Source organism: Papaver somniferum, chromosome 9 (genome assembly GCF_003573695.1).
Source record: "Papaver somniferum cultivar HN1 chromosome 9, ASM357369v1, whole genome shotgun sequence".
Classification (NCBI taxonomy): Eukaryota; Viridiplantae; Streptophyta; class Magnoliopsida; order Ranunculales; family Papaveraceae; genus Papaver; species Papaver somniferum.
The window spans coordinates 154079792-154104711 of record NC_039366.1 but is presented as its reverse complement, the minus strand read 5'-3'; the positions used below and the strand labels follow the sequence as shown (position 1 = coordinate 154104711).

At 38.5% G+C, this 24920-nt stretch overlaps 3 protein-coding genes across 7 annotated transcripts; all 3 read right to left on the bottom strand.

Moving 5' to 3' along the window:
- Positions 1 to 10605: 10605 nt before the first annotated feature.
- LOC113312742 lies at positions 10606 to 14405 on the bottom strand. The gene is made up of 6 exons (XM_026561480.1): positions 14152 to 14405; positions 13571 to 13745; positions 13024 to 13179; positions 12087 to 12320; positions 11858 to 11959; positions 10606 to 11757 (listed from the first exon to the last, which is right to left on the bottom strand). The coding sequence occupies exons 1-6, from the start codon at positions 14403 to 14405 to the stop codon at positions 10993 to 10995; spliced, it is 1686 nt and encodes a 561-aa protein (XP_026417265.1). The 3' UTR covers positions 10606 to 10992.
- On the bottom strand, positions 13039 to 21179 carry LOC113311123. 5 transcript variants are annotated; one of them, XM_026559972.1, is made up of 4 exons: positions 19637 to 21179; positions 16710 to 16720; positions 13840 to 16434; positions 13039 to 13745 (listed from the first exon to the last, which is right to left on the bottom strand). In XM_026559972.1, exons 1-3 carry the CDS (start codon positions 20721 to 20723, stop codon positions 16414 to 16416), a joined length of 1119 nt encoding a protein of 372 aa, XP_026415757.1. In that variant the 5' UTR covers positions 20724 to 21179; the 3' UTR covers positions 13039 to 13745; positions 13840 to 16413. The 5 variants fall into 5 exon arrangements, with proteins under 5 accessions (XP_026415757.1, XP_026415755.1, XP_026415756.1 ...); XM_026559970.1 differs by lacking the exon at positions 16710 to 16720 and having other exon boundaries at positions 13039 to 13440; positions 13533 to 13745; positions 17939 to 21177; XM_026559971.1 differs by lacking the exon at positions 16710 to 16720 and having other exon boundaries at positions 13039 to 13440; positions 13571 to 13745; positions 17939 to 21177.
- Positions 20845 to 22496, bottom strand: LOC113312741. Its single transcript, XM_026561479.1, has 2 exons — positions 21966 to 22496; positions 20845 to 21855 (listed from the first exon to the last, which is right to left on the bottom strand). Exons 1-2 carry the CDS (start codon positions 22494 to 22496, stop codon positions 20845 to 20847), a joined length of 1542 nt encoding a protein of 513 aa, XP_026417264.1.
- Between the last annotated feature and the right edge of the window lie 2424 nt (positions 22497 to 24920).

Below are 24920 nucleotides of genomic sequence, written 5' to 3'. Positions count from 1 at the left end.
TTTTGGCGGGAGTCATTTGGTTTTGATGGGAAAAAGAAAATTTTTGGCTTTTTAGGGAAACATTTGGAAAACTTTGGTTTTTATGGGAGAAATTTTTGGTTTTTGAAATTGGGAGCAAGCCCACTGTTGGTCCTCTAATGGAATGGGAGGAAGGCTGCGGCCCACGAAACACTAAGTTTTAATTTTGAAAGTTTAATTTGGCCCAGTTGTTTAAGGCCCGACGTTTGTTTTAAAACTTTGGTTTCGAGGTCCACTCTTGAGTGGAAACAAGCCCACAATCGGTTAGAAGCTCAGCTGGGTTTAAACCCAGAATACAAAATACAAGTCCAAATTAAACAAGCTCACAAAAATTAAATACAAGCCCACAAATTAATCAAACAAGCCCACAAAAATTAATTACAAACCCAACAGAAAATAAAAAGCCCAAAAATTGGGTTAATTATTACAAGCCCACAATTAAAAATTGGAAGCCCACAATTCGGGTTTTCTTAAATGGGTTACCTTTTAAGCACAGCCCAGCTGCTCTGATATTGTTGCAAAAACCCAGTTGGGCTTTGGTTCTTTTCCTTAGTGGCGTCCCAGCAGAGGAAAAACAGGTTCAGAACAGCAGGTCCAACAGCAAATGAAGTGAAGCAGATGCAGATGCAAATGCTATGCAGTGAAATGCAAAAATAGCTAATAAAACTACAAGAGAAACACAGCACCAATCCCCGGCAGCGGCGCCAAAAACTTGGTGGGCCCGGGAAAGCGTATAAAATTGAAGCGAAATGAAAACGGGCCTACAGTAATACCGCAAGTGCACGGTCGTCGGTTGTAGCTCGTGCAAGTACGGGTCGATCCACAGAGACTGGGTGTGTTTGGAGTTCTCTAGCTATTTTGGGCTCTAATTTGTTGTTTGTTAACTATGAAGCCTTTTGGGATTTGGGCTTAGGGTACCTTTGGATTATAGGCTTGTTTGATAATGAAGTGAACTGAGCTTGGGCTCAGTTGGTCTTGAAGTGCACTGGGCTTTGAATGTCAATGGGCTTTGAGTACCCTTGACAGTGAACTGGGCCTTTGGTGGACTGAATTAGGCTTTTGCCTTAAACCTGAATTGGACTGGGCCTTTAATTGAGTTCAGGCTTTGATTGAATCAGGCTTTTACTTTAAAAGTGACCTGGGCCTTTGTAATGACTGAGAACTGGGCTTGGTAACCTAATGATGAGCTGGGCTTGTGCTGTGAGCCAAACTCAGTTGCAGCAGCAGCAGTGGCTGTAGCACAGGGCAAGAGAAGCAAGCTGGAGCAGCAGCAGGAGAAGTTGAAGTAGCAGGAGAAAATAGCAAACAAAATGAAGGACAAGTGAAAGCAAAACAGTGGCAGTGAAGGAATGAGGAAAAGTGACAGTGCAATGAAACTAAACAAGAACAATGGAACCAAGGCCTAAGCCAAGGGCAGGGGTGTGAAGAAGACAGTGAAGTAAAAAAAAAGGAAGGAAAAAAAGCAAAGCCAAGGCAATGGCTTTAGGCATTCATCTAGAGTGGGAAGAGAACCAGCTTGCTCACAGTCACTAGTGAGCACTAGTTTCTCCCCACTGCTCAATCAACTCAATGCTCTAAGGCTCTAACCTAGCATTGACACACAACAGTAGACTAATCCTAACATTTGGGAAGCTAACAGTTGACAAAACAAGAGAGCCTAGGCATACAACTAGAGTGGGAAGAGAACCAGTTTGCTCACAGTCACTAGTGAGCACTAGTTTCTCCCCACTTCTCAATCAATCCAATGCTTCAAGGCTTCTAGCCTAACATTCCATCACTTCACAATGAACAAACTTAACATTTGAGCATTTAAACTAACATTAACATTAAACAGAATTAACACTAACAGGATTATCATTAACAGGGGACAAACAGGAACAATGAACAATATTAACCTAAACATGAACCCTAAACAAAACACTAAACTGGACACTTAAACAGAACAAGAACAGGAACTACAGTGAGCAAAACATAAGAAGAATAGGAACAGTAAGCATTAAACATCAAGTAACAGGACATGGTATTCAGAAATTAAACAGGTCATGGAATTATAAAAACAGCAAATATTAAACAGAAATATAACAACAAGAATTAAACAGCTCAAAATAACAGAATTGAGAACAAATTAAACATAACCCTATAGATTTAAATTGATTTGAAGTTGAAATTGAAAATTAAAATTAAACATACACTAACCCAAATTTGGGGGAATCTTGGCTAGCCCAAGAACACCTTCTCTCTGCTCTACATCACCCCCTATTTATATCACCAAATACCCAAATTTTCCGAAACCCTAGAATTGAAATTAGGGTTTTCAATTTCCGAAATTTACTCACCAAAACTTTGAATTGACGTCGCCCCATGTCTTCTCTGCCTCTCTCGGTTCTTCTCCTGCTCCCAATCGCTACAATTGCTCCCTAATTTGAGGTGTTTTATCAACCCTCACCTAGGTCAGTTGGTGAGAGAGGTTAAAGCACTTCGAATTAGGGGGATGGGTCGTGTCGGGTAATGATGGAGATGGTGGAGTTGGTGGTAGCAGAGTTGGTGGCGGAGCGGTACGGCAACAGGGAGGAGGAAGAAGAACAGAAGAGAAGAAGGGAATGAGAGAAAAAACTCTCGATGGTTTTTAGGGTATAGGAATTTTCACTGTGGAGCATGTACATCAGAGATGTTGATCAGAAACGTTGAGCGTTGGATGCAAATATGGTTGTAGATATAACGGTAATATAAGAGATGAATCACTTCGACCGTCGGATTGTGAAATACAACGAAGTCAACGGTGTTAGATGATGTTAGGTACTGTAGTGTAAAGCGGGAGTATCTAATTTTGATGCACAGAAATAGGAGAGACCGTTGGATTCAACTACAATCTAATCTGAAGGCTTGGAATTTAAGCGCTGTGGTGTTTGGCAGAGACTTCAGATTTTGATGCTCTATGAATGAGCGACCGTAGGATGATGAGTTGGATCCAATCTGACGGCTGAGAATGGAGGCGGTTTTGGTTATAGAAAATGGGTTTGGGTAAGGGTTTTGGGCCTTGGGTATGCCAAGCCCATATCTTCTTTAAGAGCAATTCTTCCTTCTTGAGCCCATTTCTAGTCTTTTGGGCTTATGCGCACCATTCTTCGCGGCTTCCTTGCGTAATTTCTTCCGGCTTTTCACTACTCTTCAGCTCTTTTCCGCTCCGCAAGTCATCCAGACTTTATTTATTACCTAAAAATTAATTAGAAAAATATTTATTCTTGAAAACAATGAAAATACAGAATATGGGATAAAATGTAGAATTAATGCACAAAAGATGAGTTAAATGCCAACAAAAAGGGATAAATATATACAATATTTGGCACTCATCAAGCGTACTTAGGGCTTAGAATCTTCATCAAATTTGCGGCGCTCTGGTTGTCTATCTTCTATGAGCTGGAGAGATTTTCAACGGTGAGGGGATCTTATGCAAGCCTTCAATCCCCCAAGTATGATTCATGTGATTCTTCGTGTGCGGTCGTGCTTCATGCAACAGTCAAGGCAAATTTTCTTGTTTGTTGAAGAGTCTCAGAACGTTCATAGGAACTGTAGTTCTGTTTTACTGTTGATCATCAGACGGGTCCCTTGATAGTAATTCTGCAGCCGAGGTGCGCCGTATTTGGATTTCCTCAAGGGTGATATGTCCATAAGTATCTCTGGATCTTCTTTTGGGGTATTGATGCACGTGTACGGCTTTATGTTGAGAAATTCATGCGGCTCGTAAATCTTTGACAGTGATGATGTTGACATCAGAAATAACCTGGTCGAGGGACCTGAATATATCTCGTGCTGGCAGTCCCCAGGTGTAGTTATCCCGAGCCTATTTTCTCCTGAAAGACGTACTTCCATTGCATTTGCTGGTAAGGTGGTTGACGAGTTGACGAAAGCAGTAATATTTTGGATCCGTTATTTGTTGATCAATGGACGAGAGTCTTACTTGATAGACCTACATTATATCCAAACTTCTGGCATCCCATGCACCCCTTCATAGGAAATTGGAAATCTAGAAACACTGAATCTGAATTTGTCGGCGATGTGGTTTTTGATGCGAAGCTTCGTGCAAGCCTTGGGTAGGCGGTGCTAAGTTCTGAGTAGGTGATGTGGCAGACACAATGCGGTTTCTGTGTGGCTTGCTGAGGCGCGACTTTCCTCTTTGATTCTTCATTGATAACAACGCTTATGAATGGATGAACCAAATACTGCTTGTTGGCCAGGCACCTTCCAAAGAGGGAGGTGATGATATCCTTACGCTACATATTTGAAGAGTGGTGAACTTGTTACGGTTATGGCTTCTTGGTTGACCGTGTCTTCTCAGTTGAAGAGGTCCTTGACAGTGAAGGGATTCCGTGTTAAGCCTCAGTCCCCAAGTGTGGTTTATGTGGTTCTATCTTGTATGGACGGTGGGTTGACCATGATAAATATATCACCATATTGCCTCCGTACTGGTGACTCTATTAGTTCCTCTATGGGAAACTAAAATATGCAGAAGTTCGGATTACCTTTGTCCGTAGTGGTTGTTTCTATGGTGAAGTTCTGGATGATATCAATAAACGAACAACAACAGTTCTTGGCATGCAGCTGTGATCAGAAGAGACTTCATTTTCGTGGAAACAAAACAGGTTGGCTGGAGCTTGTCTGTCTACGGTCACGATCCTTGACAGGGAGGAATGGTGGATACAGACACGGACCTGGCTGGGAGAGGCATGGTGGCTACGAGCACGAACCTGGCAGGGAGATGCGTGGTGGCTACGGGCACAAACTTGGCATGGAGAGGCGTGGTGATGGTGGTCATGAACTTCGGTAACCACGACCACGAATCTTGGATGAACGAGAGAGGCATAAGCAGTGATAGCTACATCCACGAGCATTAGGCGAGCATAGGTGGTGATGCTAGCCACGACCACGAACATTAAAAAAGCTTTGATCGGCCTTTATGGCCCAAAGGATGAGTTTCTTCCTTTCATATAACTCATACACGTGCACGTGAGTTATTTCTCCTTCCCTTCTTTCCCCTCTTTTATTTTCGTTGAAGCAGCTCCTCCCTGATTCCATGCGTGCGTAAGCTCTCCCATTGTTGCTTGCCTGATTGTAAGTGCGACCTTGGTGTATTGACTTGATGAAAATTTCAGATTTGTGTCATCTTGCCAGAACGGCCGCAGATTCTTCATCCGATTTCGGAATGAGGGGTTGCCGTTGAATTTGTTAATACTTTTGTAAGCAGCGCGACTAGCGTGCTTTGAGAAACTGCCAAGAATTATACGTGCAGGTTAACGATGGGACGATCCGTTCATATAGGATAGGTGCAGCCGGTGATCATGATGGCATCTCATTGGTTCCCCTAAATCAGATCTAGGCCAGTCAATTCGGCTGGCGAAGTTGGATGGCCAAGATTGCTTTGCGGAAGTTATGTGTTGTCGTTGGTCGTCTTTGAGGCTTTTAAAACCGTGTGTCCAACCTACTTTGAGATAACGGTTTTAGGAATTAGCTGCAGGCTGGGAGCAATTCGATTGGCCAAGGATAAATGCGAGTCGCCGGTGAGTATACCGCACTTCATTGTCCGCGTAAAATTGGATCTGGGACGGTCGATTTGTCTAGCCAAGTTGGACGGCCGAGATTGTTTTGTGACAGTGATGTGTTTCCGCTAACATAAATTAGGGTTTTAAAGCCGCACAACCATCCTACTTTGAGCGATCGGTTTGAGGATTTGCTTACAGGCTGGGAAGGCTCCGATTGGCTGAGGCATAAGTGGGCCCGACGGTGTGTACCACAGAGCTTGTCCGGTCGTGTCAGGAGACGGATAGGCTTGACAAATCAGTTGGCCAAATTGTGCGGCCGTGATCGTTTTAATATTGATATGGGCAGCCTATATTCAATTTCTTAAGCAATTAAGTGTATCGACCAACCAACTTCCAACTTTAATTAAAAGTGTAGGCTGCGCTTTTGGAGCGATTTGATCGGTGCCGGCAGGCGGAAACATGGGCATGGCCAACCGATAGTTCGGCGATGCAAGCTTGGGCGAACCGGTCGGTGAAGTGGCGCGGCCGCGTCCCTTTTGCTGCTGCCTTTAATTCCCGCACTTCCTATTTATTTCTTGTTTTTTCCGACTTTTGGTAGGATTTTGCTCCTACTAGTACATGGTGGATCAATTTCCTAGGTTGCATAGGTTTAGTCTCGACCAATAGGGTTCGATATATTGAGCAGGCCGCAAAAACCTAATTTTTGCAAATTGATAATTTAGGTTAGAAAAATTGAATTTTGTGAACTAGCACAAAATTAATCAATTTTGGTGAATTATGCACGTTGGTACAAAAACCACTAATTTTATCTCAGAGGTAAACATAACTTTGCGTGCCTCTGATTGAGTACTTCCATGCACATCTTAATCCTGACACGTCGGGAAATTCATGCTACTCAGCTCAGAGAGAACATTAATTGTCATGTTATGTAAGTATCAAGAGTTCAGCTGCGAGAGAACATTAATTGTCATGTTATGTAAGTATCAAGAGTTCAGCTGGGGAACATAGCATGGAATAAATACTCGATAGGTCATGCATTAGTGAATAATGCAGGTGGAAGATTAATAAAATTTATATAATATTTTGGATTGTTGCTACAAGCACCATTCTGGATAAATTTTATATATAAGTATACTGAATTGCTCGACACATATGTAAGTAAAGAGGCCTAGGCACTCGTCACTTTTAAATGGATATGTTTCTTTGCAGAATGACAACACATTAAATACAGGATTTCATAATTTTATCCTTGAACTAAAAACCACCATCAACACTCCGCTAAATCAGGACTCCTGTTAGATCACTGCTCGGTCGAACTCGCAAGCGTTGTTATCTCAAGCTTGTTTGTCAAGTTTAGTTGCCAAAACTATAAGTCTTGATTTCTAGTATACTTATAGCTAAGTTTCGGACTAGGATAGAAAGTGTAGTTGAGCTCTAGACTCCACGACGTTCATCATGCAAAGACGAAAGTCATGTTAATTATTTCAATATCTTGAAAATCGCTTTGATGAAAAATAGTTTGTGAATAACCTCTATTTAACATCCTCTAAGAATGTTTCAATGATTGAAATGAGAGTTTATAATGTATAACCTTGAATGGATATGAACATTGTATGTGAACTCACACTTGTGTAAGTCCAAAATCCTTGAACTAAAGTAACTTTACTGGTTCAGGATGTCCGGAAGTTAAGTCCGCTTACCCGTACACGTACTGCCGGAAGTTCACATCCCGTGAATTTTTGCTGGAGTTTGTGAACTGAAAACAAACTCAATCCGGGTACTTAAGTATGCATACTTGAGTGGGTTATTTTATAAAAACGGTTTATTCATGAACTGAGACATATATAAACTAAGGAATGCACATTTGCAAACCGTGGCTATAATGTTCATGAATCGATTCAAGTGAATTAAATTTTTTTTTGTTTCAATTGTGTCTTATATACTTCTATGAGATCTAAGCAATTGAACAACTCTCTAACTAGTTCACTTGAGTCATTTGAACTAGTTGTGGTGAAGATGAATAAGGTTGACATGAAAGTGCTCATATGGCTAACCATTGGTTAACTACTGTTGAACCAACTAGGTGTACATGTTTAAGTACGGTTACACAAACCTAAATAAACGTGCATTTCATTTGTGTATAACAAGCTAAGATTCGATCTAACGGTTGAAAGATATTAGCTTGAATCTAATTAGGTTTTCATCTAACGGTGAATATTGAATGCTTTGTTACCAAGGTAGCATTGATTGAAAACCAAGACTATATAAAGGAGAACTCTAGCAAATGGGAAATCTAATCCCCACACCTCCTGTGTGATACTAGTTGTATAAGCTAGAGTCGATTCTCCTTTAACCTTAGGTTTCTACCGAGAACCTGTAGGTTAACGACTTGAAGACTTCATTGGGATTGTGAAGCCATACGAAACTACTTCTCTTGTAGTTGAGCGATCTGATCTTGCTGTTTTTATCGTATTGAGTACAATTGTAACATTGACTCGAGATTAATTTCTCCGATAGACAAGATAGAAAAGTAGTCACAAACATCTTCGTCTCATCGTTTCTTATTCCGCAATATCTTGTTTCGCTAGTCAATTAAGATTATTGTGAAGTGATTGATATTCTAGGTTGTTCTTCGGGAATATAAGTTCGGTATATCAATTATTTCCTGTTCACCTTGATTTATCAAAAGACGAAACAAAACTCATAGGTATTTCTGTGAGAGACAAATTTATCTATTCTTGTAGACTTTTCTGTGTGATACAGATTTGTTTATTAAAGTCTTCGACTTTGGGTCGTAGCAACTCTTATTTGTGGGTGAGATCAGCTAAGGGAATCAAGTGCGTAGTATCCTGCTGGGATCAGAGATGTAAGGAGCGCAACTGTACCTTAGATCAGTGTGAGATTGATTGGGGTTCAACTACAATCCAGGCCGAAGTTATTTTGTGTAGGCTAGTGTCTGTAGCGGCTTAATACAGTGTGTGTTCAATCTGGACTAGGTCCCGCGGTTTTTCTGCATTTGCGGTTTTCTCGTTAACAAAACTTCTGGTGTGTGTGTTATTTCTTTTCCGCATTTTATTTTTTTATATAATTGAAATATCACAGGTTGTGCGTTGAATCGATCAATTGGTAAATCCAACCTTTGGTTGTTGATTGAAATTGATTGATCCTTGAACATTGGTCTTTGGTACCGTTCAAGTTAATTTCTCTTGTATTCAATTAGACTCGCAGATTGCTATTTGCTTGAGTAAGTATTGAATCGAGAAACTGAGATATAACTCCTTGATATACTTTTCTTAAGATTGAGTCTGACTGTCTAGTTGATTCTCTTGAAAGTATATTGGAGTTAGTCCATACAGATTGCTAAGCAAAATATTGGGTGAGGTTGTTAGACCCCCACTTTTTCAACTCCATCGAGAGTTCTCAATCATGGAGGGACAAAGATTAGAAATACCAAGTTTTCCGAAACTCATCAATGCAAGACTAAGATTCACTACACCAAATCCTGGGATTAGAAACATAATCAAGTCGTTACGAATCGGGGTTGTAACGGCCATCACCCGTTTCAAAAGTGGGTATTACAATTTTTTCGTAATAGCAACTTGGGGTTGTAATGGCGTTAGTAACAGATGGGAGCCGTTACGAATCAAGACGTAATAACAGCTGAGGGTCGTTACGAAATTTTTGTAACAACGTTGACGTAACAGGTCCCAGCCGTTACTACGTGGCACATTAGTAACGTGCCCGAGCCGTTACTACGTGGCAAGTTGAAACAGCTTTGAGCCATTACAAAAAATATTTGTAACTGCAAAAAAAATACTGCATTGACCAATTTTGACCAGGTCAAGGCTGACTGGCAGTTCATTTTCTGCCGGAAATAAGCAGGAATTCTAAATTCAGTACCCTGCATACACCTTTCAATACATTCATCATCCACACTCAACAATATTTTCTTCACTCTATTTATATCACATTCATTCAATTCATATTATCACATTCATTAAATTCATATCAGATTCATATAACAAAAGAATTGAAATTTATCTAAGTACGAAACTTTTTTTTTTTGTGAAGTATCAAATTTCTAAGGGAATACATAGAAACCTACTAACTGCCTACAAAACTTGAATTCATGGAACTTACAAAGATTGAAGCTGCTTTGGCCTCCACCTTTTCTGATCAAATATAACATCATTCGAATAACTTGCGAACATAAAATTTTTGTATACTTAGATGTTGGAAGTAACCAATAGAGTAAGTTATCCCATATGAAAAGGGAGAAGTTATGAAGTTATTGCTGCAGGGAAGTAAGAGAACTGGAGTAGAAAACTTACCACAACTAAGCTTTATATCCTTTGCAGGCTTTCAACATGATGGTGTATATAATCAAGTACCACAGCTTCAACTGCAACCAACACATGCATAACATCTTCAACAAAAATTCAAATTCCAAATCATTAACAACACTCATAGTGATTCATTGCTTTGTTAATTTCAAGAGTTTTGAGAGCTTCACTCATAGTCATTCATGTATATTCTGGCAGTATAGAATATGAAATTAGGAAAGGAAAATATTCTTAACTAGTTAACTGCAACTAGGTAAGATGAAGCTTCATAAGTTGGCACTATCTTTGTATTTCATGTAGATTCTGCCGAGAAATCAAGGCAATTGGTCCTGCAACAAACCAAAATTCATAAACTCTCTCACAAGAACTGAGTACAATTGTAAGAAACAGGAAATCTATCAAGTATACAAGTGAAGTACTACCAGGTAATCTAGAAGGTACACAAGTTGATGCCAACCCCACTGCAGTTCACTTCCCACCAGCGCAATACCTCGCAAGTATAAACTGAATGTCAAATCCACAAATTTAAACTTAATAGTACAAGTATAACCAAGTGAAATACTTACTAGGGATTGATATTTCCCCGACTGGCTACTACTGCTTCAACTGACCTTGTGTGAAGTCCCTGTGCATTCACATATAACATAACAAAAACCACCTACATATATATACAAAAAAAATGATGAACTGAAAGAAAATATCCATTCATAAGCTGGTTTGTATTCACATATATAGAAAAAAGTTACATTGGACAAAAAAAAGTTGCTTCAGGTGAAGCTCTTCTTATGCACAGCCGCATAAAAGTATCCATATTAGTCACCACACACAACAGTGTGAACCGCCATAAAAGATCAAAACAAATCCTAAATACTTTTTATGCACAACTGAATAAGAGTATGCGCATCAGTCAGCATACGTACAAAAGTATGAACTACCAAAAAAAGATCCTAAATATTTTTTATGCACAACTGCATAAGAGTATGCGCATCAGTCAGCACATGTACAAAAGTTTAAACCGCACAAGTATAACAAAAAAATCAGTATAAGTCAAGGAAGATATTATGCGATGCTCAATAAGGCTGAGATATATTATCTCAAAAAGTAAGAGATAACGTATGTTTGTTTGAGAGGCACATCTTTGGATGAAGCACATATCCTCTAGTTCCAACTTCTCTGAAGGTCGCTGCTAACTTGTTAGCTTTCACAGTTATTGCATCTGGCTCGAGAATATCATCGATACATACCTTGGAAAGATGTATAGGTACAAGATCTCTGTGAAACTGATTTGCTAAAGAACCAGTACAGAGCTCACCATTTGCAACTACTTCACCCTCGAAGTCCAGTAATGAACAAAGCGGCAAACTACGTACTCTTGATGAAGTTGGTGATACAGTATTCCCAATAGGTGAACTTGTCTCAGCTGGTGATACAGTATTCCCAACAGGTGAACTTGTCGCAGCATGCGAACCTGTTTGAGGTGAAGCAGAAACGCCACATGGAGTATGCAAGGCTACATCTCTTGAGGTGCTGGGCACATTCGAGCCAACTGATACTGGAATTGCATATTTCATTTCAGCCACTATGTGGCACAATTTCCCAAATCCATTAATTAGAACACCCACCTTGCCACCTAATTCTTCCACCATCCCACCAAGACCACCCTCCTTCTCTTTCAGTTCATATACCTTGTTACGCGTTGGAGCAGAAAGATTGATTTGTGTACGAGATATAGGACCAACATAACAAACCTGTCCTCTAGAATCCTTCCCAAAATCTTTAGTCATTGCACAAGGTTCTTTTACTGGAAGACTTGCATCCTGTTTTTCTTTCATCTCATCTTGGGCCTTCTTGAGATTCTCCTGTAGTGTTGAGCATAACAATCAAGTAAATTCTAATATCTTAACTACCTAGTACATAGTTTTAAAAAAGTTGAAATAACTGTAAAGTAAACCGACTCACAGCGAATGACACTGCGCTAGGAAAAATAGGACCACCTTCTTGTGTATGAGTTTTAACCCACACATCCTCAGAAGTGATCATCGCATCAGGATTTGCAGTCTCCTAAATTTACATATACAATGTTAATAAGTCATTGTCCATAAGAGGTTGAGGTAAGTTGTGAATATAATCGAGTTACAGATAAGTTGCGAATATAACAAAGTTTGAGGTAAGTTGCGATTATACGTACCAGTTCAGCTCTCACCAAAGCATGAGGTTTGCGACCAGTACAATATGTGTAGCCATATTGTTTTCTTTTACTCTTATGCTCAATTCTACTTTGCTTTGCCTTTTCTTCTCTTTCATTTTTGCAAAATTTTATCCAATCCTCTGATTTTACACTTGGTGGAACATTTAGAATCCTTTCTTCATGAGTGGGGAGCACATCATGGTAGGAAATGCGTAACTCATACTTGAATCTCCTCTATGGACCAGCAGTGGACTTCAAAATATTTTCCTTTGATGTCTCGGGTACATTATATTCATCCTGGAAAGACGAAAAAAATTAATGCCTTACTGATTTGCAACAATCATGAAAGAAGTTAAATGACGAGAGAACAAAAATCATGTCTCGGGGTAAGTATTGTACCTTAAGGGTTTTCCAAACATCATCCTTATACTTTTGAGGCACAATATCCTAGCTTTTGTATGAAATAGGCACATGTTTACGAGCCAAGGCGCCTTTCCGGTGACCAAGTTTTGTTGCGTTCCTGGAAACTGGTTGTCCATATTCATTGACCTCTACTCCTGCCATACCATGTGAAATACCAAACATGAAAATAGGAAAAATATTGCACAATGATTAACAGAACAGAGATAAAAAAGAGCATCCACGTTAGCAAAAGAAGCTACCTAACACCTCAAAAATAAGTGATCAAACAAATAAAACCAAACAATTCATGAAAAGATAGCAGTCATTGTCTATAATGGTGGATAAGCTAAAACACATCCCAACAATTTCAGTTCAAAAAATCAGTAATGAACAGCTTTTCCAAATTCTCATTGTCAGTAAGAACTGACTAATAAGATGTAGGAACTTCAAATTTATCAACTGAAGACGTTAACCCCTGTCGTGAGTGCAACACCGTGGACCATCCCTATTCAGTAAGATCCTTTGAGTAGAACACTTGAGTAGCTTCAGATGCAAGGATAAACGGCTCATCAACCACTCTATTTATGCTTTTCGTCTTCGATAAGTTGACCTTTACAAACTTTGAAACTGCATCAACTTTGCAAGCATTCTTATCTCCAACACTAACCCAATCACAATAAAAAAACAGTTTCTGCAAATTCAATGTAGTTCAAGTTGTAAATCTCTTTAATGACACCATAATAAGTTATTTCTGCTTTCTAGATCGACTTCGTTTGTAGTCTTGTAACAGTTTTCATTGACACACCGTTGTTCTGTGATATATTCTTCACCCAGAACTTAATTTGCTAAAAGTAAACCCATTGACTTGGTATTTCTTATATGATTGTGCCTTGAAGTGTGGTCCTTGGACGAGTCTCCAAAGTGTTGAATCAGTTTCTTTGGCTTTTAATAACTGTTATAGATCATGGAAGAGTCAGTATCACGACCAAAACCATAACAACTTGTATTAAAACCACTACTGAAAGATTTATAGTAGCACATTACCTCATCGCGCAACCATAGATGAAAACCTAACACATTACCTCATCACATTCATCATCCAAAAAAGCCCGTCGAGTATGTTTATGAGTACCATCACCATCATCTGACAGGTCCTCCATAAGGTATAAGCTAGCTTCTCGCAGTGCACACCCTCTTGCAATGCACCCCTCAACGTACCTTTTATTGCGCACCAATCCTTTAAAACCTTTCATTAACCTACAAAAAAAAGTTGACAGATCAGCAAGGATGATTAATAGTTCGTATACTAATTCTCAACTTAAAAATTAAACAACAAAGTAAAGGGTTGTACCTAGCTCTCAAAGGGGTACATCCACCTAAATATGACTGGACCGCAGATTAAAGCTTCATTGGACAGATGAATCATCAAGTGGATGCTAATAACAAAAAAAGATTGAGGAAAATATTTTTCCATAACGTATATTGCTTCCACTAGATTAGATTTCACTTTTAGAAGTTCATCTCTGTTGATAACCTTTGAGCACAAAATGTTGGAAAATATACTAACACAGAGAAGAGAAACTCGCAAATTGTTAGGTAATGAAGTCGCAGTATGAACTAGTAATGGAAACAGAGATTGATAATCACATGCTAATCGTGTGACTTGAAATTCTTCAATTCCTTTGGACTAATGCTCACACAGTTTCGAAGATTGGAACATAAGCTAGAAGGCACCCTTAAGTTCTTCAGCATTGTACAAAAAGATACTTTTTCATCTTTTGTCAAAGCAAAAGATCTATCTTCCATTGTTGTTTTACCAGTTGCACTACCCTCTTTCACCCATAACCGCTTTTTAATACCCATAGCTTTCATATCTTTACGTGCATGTACACCATCTTTTGACTTACTATTACCCATGAGAGTGTTAACTTTTTTTTTTTGATAAGCAGAAAACGAAACACAAAACTAAGCACTCAATCTAACATTCCTCACTACAGCTCTGCCTACCAAATCATTGCTAAGCAACCGGAGAATTGAAGTAGGAGGAGAAGTGATCCATTCCCCCTCAATCTCCTTCGCAACACTTGATTTAGCTAGGTAGTCTGCAACACCATTTGCCTCTCTGTATCTCTGGCCAATTACAATATCATCAAAACTCAGCATCAGTTCTTCTATATCTTTGATTAAGCTCCTCATCACCCATGGCGTCGACGTCTCTCTTTTGCACAACTGCACTGCATAAGTAGAATCAGTTTCTACCTCTAGCTTCTTTATGCCAATATTTTTTTCCAACAACAAACCTTCTCTTATTTCCCACACCTCCGCAACATTATTGTCATTCTTGTATATATGTCTTGCAAGGCAAGCCTGAAATCCACCATTATCAACTCTTATGATTCCCCCAATTTCTGCGTCCTTAACATTGTTTGAAGCTCCATCACATTTAATCTTGCTAAAACCATGCCTTGGAAAATCCATGGAACAACAATGTCTTCAGTTCTGCACATTTCATGCTCCAGGTTTCCCCTAGCATTGAGAAACTCCCTGGCACTTCTTAAGGCTCTAGCAAGCACATGAGAAGGGAGAAACACTCTTTTGTTGAATACCCATTCATTCCTACCATTCCAAATGGACCAGAGGATAAATGGAAATATATTCACCCAATTAACTCCACCAATTTTCCCTTTAAACCTGCAAAAGTATTTCAGAGTAGATGGGTTAATATAATCCAAATTGGGTTGGAAACCAATCCAATCCTTTATCTTTTCCCATAAAGGCGCCACTGCTCTGCAACCAAAGAACAAATGATTAGAAGTTTCGAACTCATTGTTACATAAACAACAACCAAGATGATTACTTATATGCTTACGATAAAGAGACTCATTTAGATTGAGTCCATTGTGACAAAGAAGCCACAAGAAAATTTGATTTTCTGTGGACAATTAAGTTTCCACAGAAATCTCCAATTATGATCAGGCAAAATATTGCCTATCTTATTGGAAATGAGGAAGTTATAAGCATCACGAACAATAATATCTCCATTCTTACTATGAGACCACACAACCTGATCCTCACACTTGTCACTACCAATACTAATGGCTTTGATTTCTTCAGCCACTCTCTCGGAAATGAACCCATCAATTGCTGTTAAGTCCCAAGTCCTAGAATCAAAGTTAATAATATCCTTGACCAATAAATCAGGCACATTCTGATTTGAAGCCTCAGCTATGACAGAAAGGGGTAAATTAGACATCCAAGGATCATTCCAAACACTCACATTCCTGCCATCTCTTATACTCCATCGGATACTAGATTTCACTGTATCTCTTCCTTTGAGAATGCTCCTCCAACTAACAGAAGTTCTATTCTTTTTTCCACAAGTCCAAATATTTGAGTACGAGTAATACTTTTCCTTTAACAGGTTGGTGACCTCCGAATCAGGATTATCATAAATTCTCCAGGCCATTTTTTCCAAAAGAGCTAAGTTATTCAGCTCTAAGTCCCTCACACCTAAACCACCAAAGTCTAAAGGCCTACAAACTTTCTCCCACCCAACCTTATTGATACTTTTCTTATCTTTATCTCCCCCCACAAGAAATTTTTCTTATACCTATCAATCTTAGTAATCAGGCTTTTGGGAAGTTTGAGCATACTCATAATGTGATTGGAAACAGGATCCAACACATACTTGATCAAGGTTGTTCTACCTGCAGGGTTCAAAGTTTTTGAATTCCAACCCTGCATTCTATTAGCTAATTTCTCAGTAAGATGAAGATAAGTATTAGTTCCAATTCTTCCCCATTGTAATGGGATTCCGAGATACTTACCTGGATCCTTTGCCACTTGAACCTTGAGAGCTCTTGCCATTCCTTTAGAAAAGCTTCTCCCCAAATTTGCAGAGGTAAGCAAGGTTGACTTAGCATCACTAATCATCTGCCCAGACCACCTGCAAAATTTATCAAGAATAATTCTTAGATTACAAGCATTCTGATACGAGGCTTTGAGAAAAACAATGCAGTCATCAGCATAAAGAGAATGAGTGATGATGGGCGCCCCCCTAGCAATAGCAATCCCAGAGAGATCTCTATCCCGTATTCCTTTTTGAATTAGCCTTGATAAAGTATCAAGACATATAATAAACATGAATGGGGATAATGGATCCCCCTGTCTAAGCCTATTTCCAGATATAAAAGACTCACTAGGAGATCCATTAATAAGTACCTGAAAAGAAACTGAAGACACACACAATCCCATGAATAAAAGTGTCATCAAAACCCAAACAACTCAAAATTTTAAAAATAAAAGGCCAACTGACTCTATCATAAGCTTTGTCAAAGTCAAGATTTAAATCCATCCACCCTTTTTCTCATTTTTTATGCTTGAAAGAGTGTATAATCTCATTACAGATAACAACAGAGTCAAAAATAGATCTACCTAATCACAAATGCATGCTGACTAGGAGAAATAAACTTAAAGACCAAAGGTATAAGTCTATTTGCAATGATTTTAGTGATAATTTTCATAGTGAAATTGCATAGAATAATTGGTTTGTAATCCTTAATAGTCCCAGGACTGCTATTTTTAGGAATGAGAGCTATAAAAGTCCTATTGAGCTTAGGGTCCAAATAAACTTTTTGGAAAAAGTCATTCACCACTTGGATAACACTGTCTCCTACCTGATCCCAATATTTGGCAAAGAAATAGCCTTGCAGACCATCCGGTCCAGGGGCCTTATAAGCACCTAGCTGTTTCATTGCTTTTTTAATTTCATTTTCACTAACATTCCTAATCAATTTCACATTCTCAGAAGCAGAAATGACTGGGGAAAACAAACATTCAATACTTCCATTATCAAAATCATTGCTACTACTAGAAAACAAATTACAGAAACGGTCTACAATGTGATTTTCAATGTCAGATTGACTATCCAACCAATTGCCATTATTATCTTTAAGCCTAATAATTGAGTTTCTACATCTTCTAACCAGAGTAGAAGTGTGGAAAAACTTAGTGTTTAAATCCCCTTCCAAAAGCCAACTAACTCTAGACTTCTGCTTCCAAAAAATTTCTTCCATCCTGAGAAAATTTAGATAGGTACGCAAACAATTAGTCATAATAGCCTTATTAGCATCAGATGGGACCTCATCAAAATCATACTGAGCCTTACTCATTTCAACCAAAGCATTCTCAATATTCCTAGACAAATTACCAAAGAATTCCCTATTCCATTTCCTAGAATCAGTTTGAAATCTATCAACACTCCCAAAAAAGCTCTGTTCTTGTCTATTTGTTTCGCTAGGTTGCCAGGCATTTTTAACCACTTTTACAAACCTATCATCTTCAGTCCACATGGCCTCTAATCTATATGGTCTATGTCTAAACTGTTTTTTAGGTTTTAGATCAATTAAGAACACCCTATGGTCCGAATTAAAATAAGGTAAATGCAATACCTGAGCATTGGGAAACCTATCACACCACAAAGTATTTGCCATTACCCTGTCCAACCTCTCCTTGATGTTTTCCAAGCCCACACGCTTGTTATTCCAGGTCCACTTTGGACCATGAGCACCCAGATCCACAAGCCCATTTTGATTCATCACATTCCTCAGTTCCTCTATTTGTGTTGATGTTGGTTTCCTTCCTACAACCTTCTCTTTTTCACTGCCTATAGTGTTCAAGTCTCCCATCACCATCCAATCCGCATTTTTCATTCCACCAATTCCATTCACTTCCTCCCAAACTCTCTTCCTACACAATTTATTTGTGCTGGCATAGATAGGTGATAAGATCCAAGACTTCTGAACTTTTATGTAACAACTGCATGAATTGACCATCTAGTTTCTGAAGTGGCCTGAATGTCCACTTCCTCTTCATTCCAAAGAAGCACCATGCCTCCAGAAAATCCAGCAGGATCCACAATAATAGCTTTGTTATATCCCAGTCTCTTCACTAAATTTTGTGCATGTTCAGTGATGGTTCTGGTTTCTAACAAAGCCACTATTTGAAGCTTATGCTTCTTGACAAGATGCTTCATTACTCTACTAAAAGAGGGACTTGACAACCCCCCTGCAATTCCACATTATTATCTTCATATTAAAATTAGCTAAAGGAGACACAGATCAACCACCACTTACATGGTTATTGGCACTCTCCATCACACCCTCCTGCATTCTTACTTGATTCATTCCAATCAGTGGATTGAACCTTGTCTTGAAGATTATTTGCACTCCCATTTCCCAATCCAATCTGGTACTGAACTGCATCCCAATCTTCCAGAGACCTTTTGGGATTCTTATTACAGCTGGGGTTTCCACCATTGGTGGAATTTCTGCTTCCAAGATGGTTGCTTCTCACCACATCTTTGACATGCAGGCTGCCTCTATTCTCCATTCGTTTAGGAACTCGACTGGATCTGGATGAGTCCAGTTTGAAGGAGAAATACGTATGGGGCTCAGTGTCCTTTGGATCCGATCCAAAACTCCATTTACATTCACCAATTCCGGGGCATGTACTATTTGTGGCAGTATTGCTATCAATCCTCTCTGTAACTGATTTACTTCCTCCATTAATTGTATCACTTGATCTGTTCCTGTTGCTTGCTCCATTATCAGCTCCACCATACTGTTCTACATTGCCACCAGTTCCTCTTGTGCTCTGCGCACCATGAGATCTTCCACCATCCACTCTTCCACCAATAACATTGGTGAGGCTTGAGAAAACAAATTTAGAATGTCTCTCTGACTGCTCATCTTGATTAAACTTTGTGTGATACATTTGTGATTTCCCATTGTTTAAATAGCCAGTTCCCCAGCCTTTTATTACCTCCCCACTAACAACAATTATTCCTCCATTATGATCACCATTATTTCCCTTAATTTGATTTGACGTTACACACAAATCATCTTCCTTACCATTACTCTCCTCCACTTATAACTGCTCATTTTCTAAAACAGTAAAAGCATTAATGTTCTTATTTTTTAAACTTTTGTAACTGTCATTTCTCATCACATTCCCATAATTAATCTTACTAACACCACTGATGCTCTTAGCCTGGGTGTTCATTTGACCAAATTTTGTGTGGCCCAACAAACATTGAGAGAATTGAACATTAACTATTTTAGCATTCACCTGGTTAGAAACATGCATACCAGAATTGTTCTTAGGTTTAGCCTTTGGCACCGTTTTCCATTGACTTCCCATCTCCCCCTCCTTAGCATTTACCATGCCATTAGCATCCTTTGTTTTCTGACTGCTCACAGCTTTCGCGCCAAAACTTTTTGTGGAGCTTCTCTTGTGTTGCACCAGCATCCAGGGGCCATAGTCGCCTTCTTTCTCCTTTGTAGTAGTTGCACCAGCATTAACCTGAGAGCTAGAGCCTACATTAGAATCATTAGCTTTCTGCAATAACGGGCAATTTTCTTTCTTATGACTAATTTTACCACAATTAAAACAAATCAAATGAATTCCTTCATATTCAATCTTCTGTTTTATCTGGCCATTTCGGATAAGAGATTTTAACGGAGCATTAGTATCAACTTCAACACATAATCGGGCAAATCTACCTCTCATTACTAATTCAGTATTCTTATCAATCTTGATGGGTCTCCCTAATTTTCCTGCTACCTCAAATAGTATCTTTTCATCATAATATTCCGGTGGGAGTTCCGGCAACCTGATCCACACCACTGTTCTATTAATTGATGATTCAGAAGGTTTAAAATTTGCAGTCCATCTCATCATGGCAAGATGATGTCTATTAACAAACCATGGACCTTCTAACAAAGCATGCTTAAAATCTTCAGGCTGTTCAAATTTAAACAAAAAATAATCATTTCCTAAATCTAGAATTTCGACCTTACCAGAAGAACACCATAATTCATGAGTTTTGGTAGCAATATACTTATACCCAACTGTTTTCCCCACCACTTTTCCAATCAAACAATTCTTCCATGGCTGGATAATTCTTCTCCGAGTTTGAGCATCAATTTGGATAGCAGGAATCTTCTCAGTTTCATCAATCTCCGTTCCTTCCTCCCGTTCTTGTAGCATCAATTCCTCCTCAATATCATTGATTCCCCAATTCTTAAAACACTCTTCCCAATTCCTTCCTTTCTGATTAACAACATCTTTGTAAGAGAACAATGATCCATTTGATGACCCTCCCTTCAAAATTTCGGAAGAAGATATATGGTCTCCTCCAATTCCTTGAACCGCATGTTCGATTTCTACAACCATCTCTGTATCACCTTCAACAGTGATGTTCTACACCTCTGTTTGACCTCCTCCTGTATTTATTTCCTTCCCATGGGGACCTAATCCCTATGAGAGTGTTAACAATATGTTTAGTTATGTTCTTTTATCTATGCACAACATCTGTACAATGACGAATTGCATTCGATCCCAAATTCGGCAAATCATGAAGTATGGACCTTCGAGAAAATAACGAGTGGTCAGAAACATCTTCATCGACACCCTGTCCTTCTTCTCCTCTTTTACGTTTCTTTCCTGGTGGTTTAACCTTGCCCTGTTTTCTTTTCATATCTTTCACTATATCTTGAAATTGCAATCCTGTTAGTGGCCATGGAGCTTTACCTTCTTCTATCCCTCCACTAAAGTTTTTTTTGTCATATCTGTACTGTTTGGATGGCAGCCATCTTCGGTGTCCTATATAACATATCTTCTTACTGTACGACAGCCACTCTGATACTTTTTCTTCACCACAGGTAGGACACGCATAATACCCATGAGTCACACATCCAGATAGAGTCCCTAATGCCGGAAAATCATGAATGACCCATAAAAACCTTGTCTTCAATAGAAATTCAGAGTTTGTGAAGCTGTCAAATGTCATAATACCATCATTCCATAACTCTTTCAACTCCTCTATCAATGGTTTTAAGTAAACATCAATATATTTACCTGGTGCTCTCGGACCTAATATCAAAAAACATAACATGGAGAATTCGCGCTTCATATACATCGAAGGAGGAAGGTTGTACGAACACAGTATCACCGGACAACAACTGTAATTCAGACCAAAGCATCCATTTGGGTTGAAGCCGTCAGTTGCTATCCCAAGAGTAACATTCCTTGCTTCCTTAGAAAATTCTGGACAGAAATTATCCGCACACCGCCAAGCTATAGAATCCACCGGATGACGCATTATATTAACATCTTTTTGTGCTTTATAATGCCAAATCATTTCCTCTACTATCCATGGTATACTATAAAGTCTTTTCAGCCTTGCAATTATTGGAAAATGCCTTAACGTCTTCTGCGCAACTCGTGTAAGTTTTCTTTCATCATTAAAAACTCTTACGTACCGAGGTTCTTGACATACAGAACACTTCACCAATGAACTATTATCCTTCCAATAAGGTATACATTCATTTACACATGCATCATAAATCATATAATCCATCCCCAGCTATTTAATCATCTTCTTGATATCTGGAAACTTACATGGCAGGGTGTTACCTTCGAGAAGCGTACATTGCTGACTTTCCATACTGAGTCTTTTATCAATTCTAATATTGCGGTAACACCATTGTCTGAAATTCCATACTGAGTCTTTATGTTGTTCACCATTATCGCAGCGTACATTGCTGACTTTCCATTAGGACATGAAGGATACAATGGTTCTCTTGCCTTCTCAGCCACTGATCTCTTATTCTGACCACACATGCTGGTTCCAACATTCTCATCCAACCCTACTGTAACATTCTCATCAACACCTGCTGTAACATTCTCATCAACAACTGCTTCTACATTCTCATCCATCCCTGCCCTAATATTCTCATCCCTATATGTGGTAATATTCTCATTCAAACATGCTGTAACATCATTATAGTCTACACATTCAGTTGTAGTGTTATCCTTATGTGTTAATTTTTCTGCTTGTACTGAACTTTCCACATGATAGCGCCATGATGTGTACACCTCATGCATACCATTTTTGAGAAAATGCAATGAGATCTCACTCAGTGTAACTAAACCTTTACCATTCATACAACGTCGACAAGGGCATGAAAATAAATGACTCCCATCACCATTATTCTTGGCAAACTCTATGAATGACTTCACACCTAGTCTGTATTCTAGAGACTTACAAGGACACTTCACTCATTTCTTGATCACATCAGATGACATATTACCCTTCAAAATGGATATTTAAAAAAATAAAATAAAATAAAATCACTTAGTCCTAGTGGTAGGGTTGCCGAACCCCTTGAGGCTAACGATAGAAACATCGTCTCAAAGAGGAGAGAATGAGCTACAAGTAGCTTTTGCGAATAACCACTAGGATTGTTATCATCATGCTCTTCATCATTCCTAGTTAGTTCGTGCACTGCATCATTCCTAGTTAGTTCTAGTACGACATCGTGACTATCAAGTTATAAGAAAATGTGCATAGTTTTCATTACAGTTTCCATGGCAAAACAGACACATAAGCTATTATAATTAAGAACAACTAAAATTGAAACTTCAACTACGCGACATCATCTAAAACTCATGAGGTTAGTTCCTTGCGTTTAACTATTTCCTTCAACAATTTTGATATTTTGACAACTAAATAACAATAATTTTGATGATTACTATCATCTAAAGAAGTTGTTGAATGTTATATTCTCATATAAGAGCATACAAAATGATAATAATATGGATAAAATATGTGAATATTGTCCAATCACAAGAGATGAAACTATTACACCTAACATAGTGGCACAACAACTATTCATATAACTATTATAGAGCACGGCATAGTCAGCTGCAACTTATTTATAAACAACTTAACATGAATACATAAAACCAGACTATTATAATCATGCTATTACCAACTTCTATTATAATCAACTATTATAATCATGCTCACACAAACAAAACCAAAAATTTATAAACAACTTGACATGAAACATATACCCTGGCTAACAGAAACTTATAATAACTTAACATGAAACTTATTCTATTTCAAAATCAAACAGAAACAACACTAAAGTACATCCAAAATAACTAAAGTTCATAGAAATATATACACTGGCTATGTTCTCCAACTTTGTACAACTTAGTTCTTGAGAGTTCTTCAAAGTTCCTCAAACCCTAAAATGAAATCAGATTAAACAGATTTAGCAAATGATTGGATTAACATATTCACATATTAACAAATCACTTTAGAAAAAAACCTAAAATCGATTTACATATGAAACCCTAAAAAACATAGACGATGAAAACAAACCCTAAAATCGAAACTGTTAAATGATAAAACACTTACCCAATACGTTAATTGATCCAACTGATGTTTGAAACCCTAAAATTTGTTAACCTCTTAATTGATTCAGTTGATGATTTGAGTATAAGGGGAGAAGAAGATTTTTTCGTCTGAGGAAAGAGAGACTGAAAAAAAGAAAAAGAGCAGAAAACCTGTTGTTGAATCGATCGAGTGTATAAGAGGATAAGGGGATAAGGTAGAAACATTCTACAGTTGATTTGATGTGGGGTGAAAAAACTGTCACGTGTGTGATTCGCACACCTAAAATCTTTAGGTGTTACGACCCTAGTGTGACCAAGCGTGTGAATGGCACGCCTATAAAAAAAATTCGTAACGGCTCGATCATGTTACAAATTTTGGGAAATTTCGTAACAGCTCGTGCCTGTTACAACAATTTTGTAACTGCCAGTAAGCCGTTACGAATCCCAGAATTGGTGTACTGATTATGAGTAGGAAATTTCCCTTCAAACCAATCAACATTATTGCGACAAAGACCATTAGAAATGGTTTCATATGATGGTCTTTTTCCTCTTGGTTTGAAATGCTCCTTGAATATGATGACAAGCCTTTGCCCCTTTTTGATCTCCAAAAGAAGATTAATGGAGATGGTGTGTGAACCCTAGAATCTCCCTTGTTCACGAACGCGGACAAAGAGATGAGGAAGATGAAGGGTACGCGTACTGGAACCCTTAAAAGAAAACTGGTAGTGAGCTTGGACCCGTATTGGTTCGGTAACCCATAAAGGGAAACATGATTCCATTTCTAAATCCAGAACCAAGAGGTTCGCACACTGAGAAGAGTTGAAACAATAATAAAAATTGTATTACAAGACTACAAAGCATAATTTATCCTCAGGTGGACAGAAACATTATGTCAAGCAAGTTTTTTTTTTTTAAGGAAAAATAAATTTCAAAGACTAAACTAACCCATAGTACAAAGACACAAAATAAATCAAACCGTTACTTGCCCCATTTCAAGTTATATACAAATGGGGTGAAGCCAAACTCATTACCAAGAGGCTGGGTGGCAGAGTGACTCTCATGCACCTTCTCCGGTCGATGTTTGTGAAATGTACCAGAAGTATAATCATTGTAATGATGATACTCAGGGTTATTTGAATTTTTTGAATCCTTTTTCTTATGATTAAAGGAAGGATTTTTCTGACA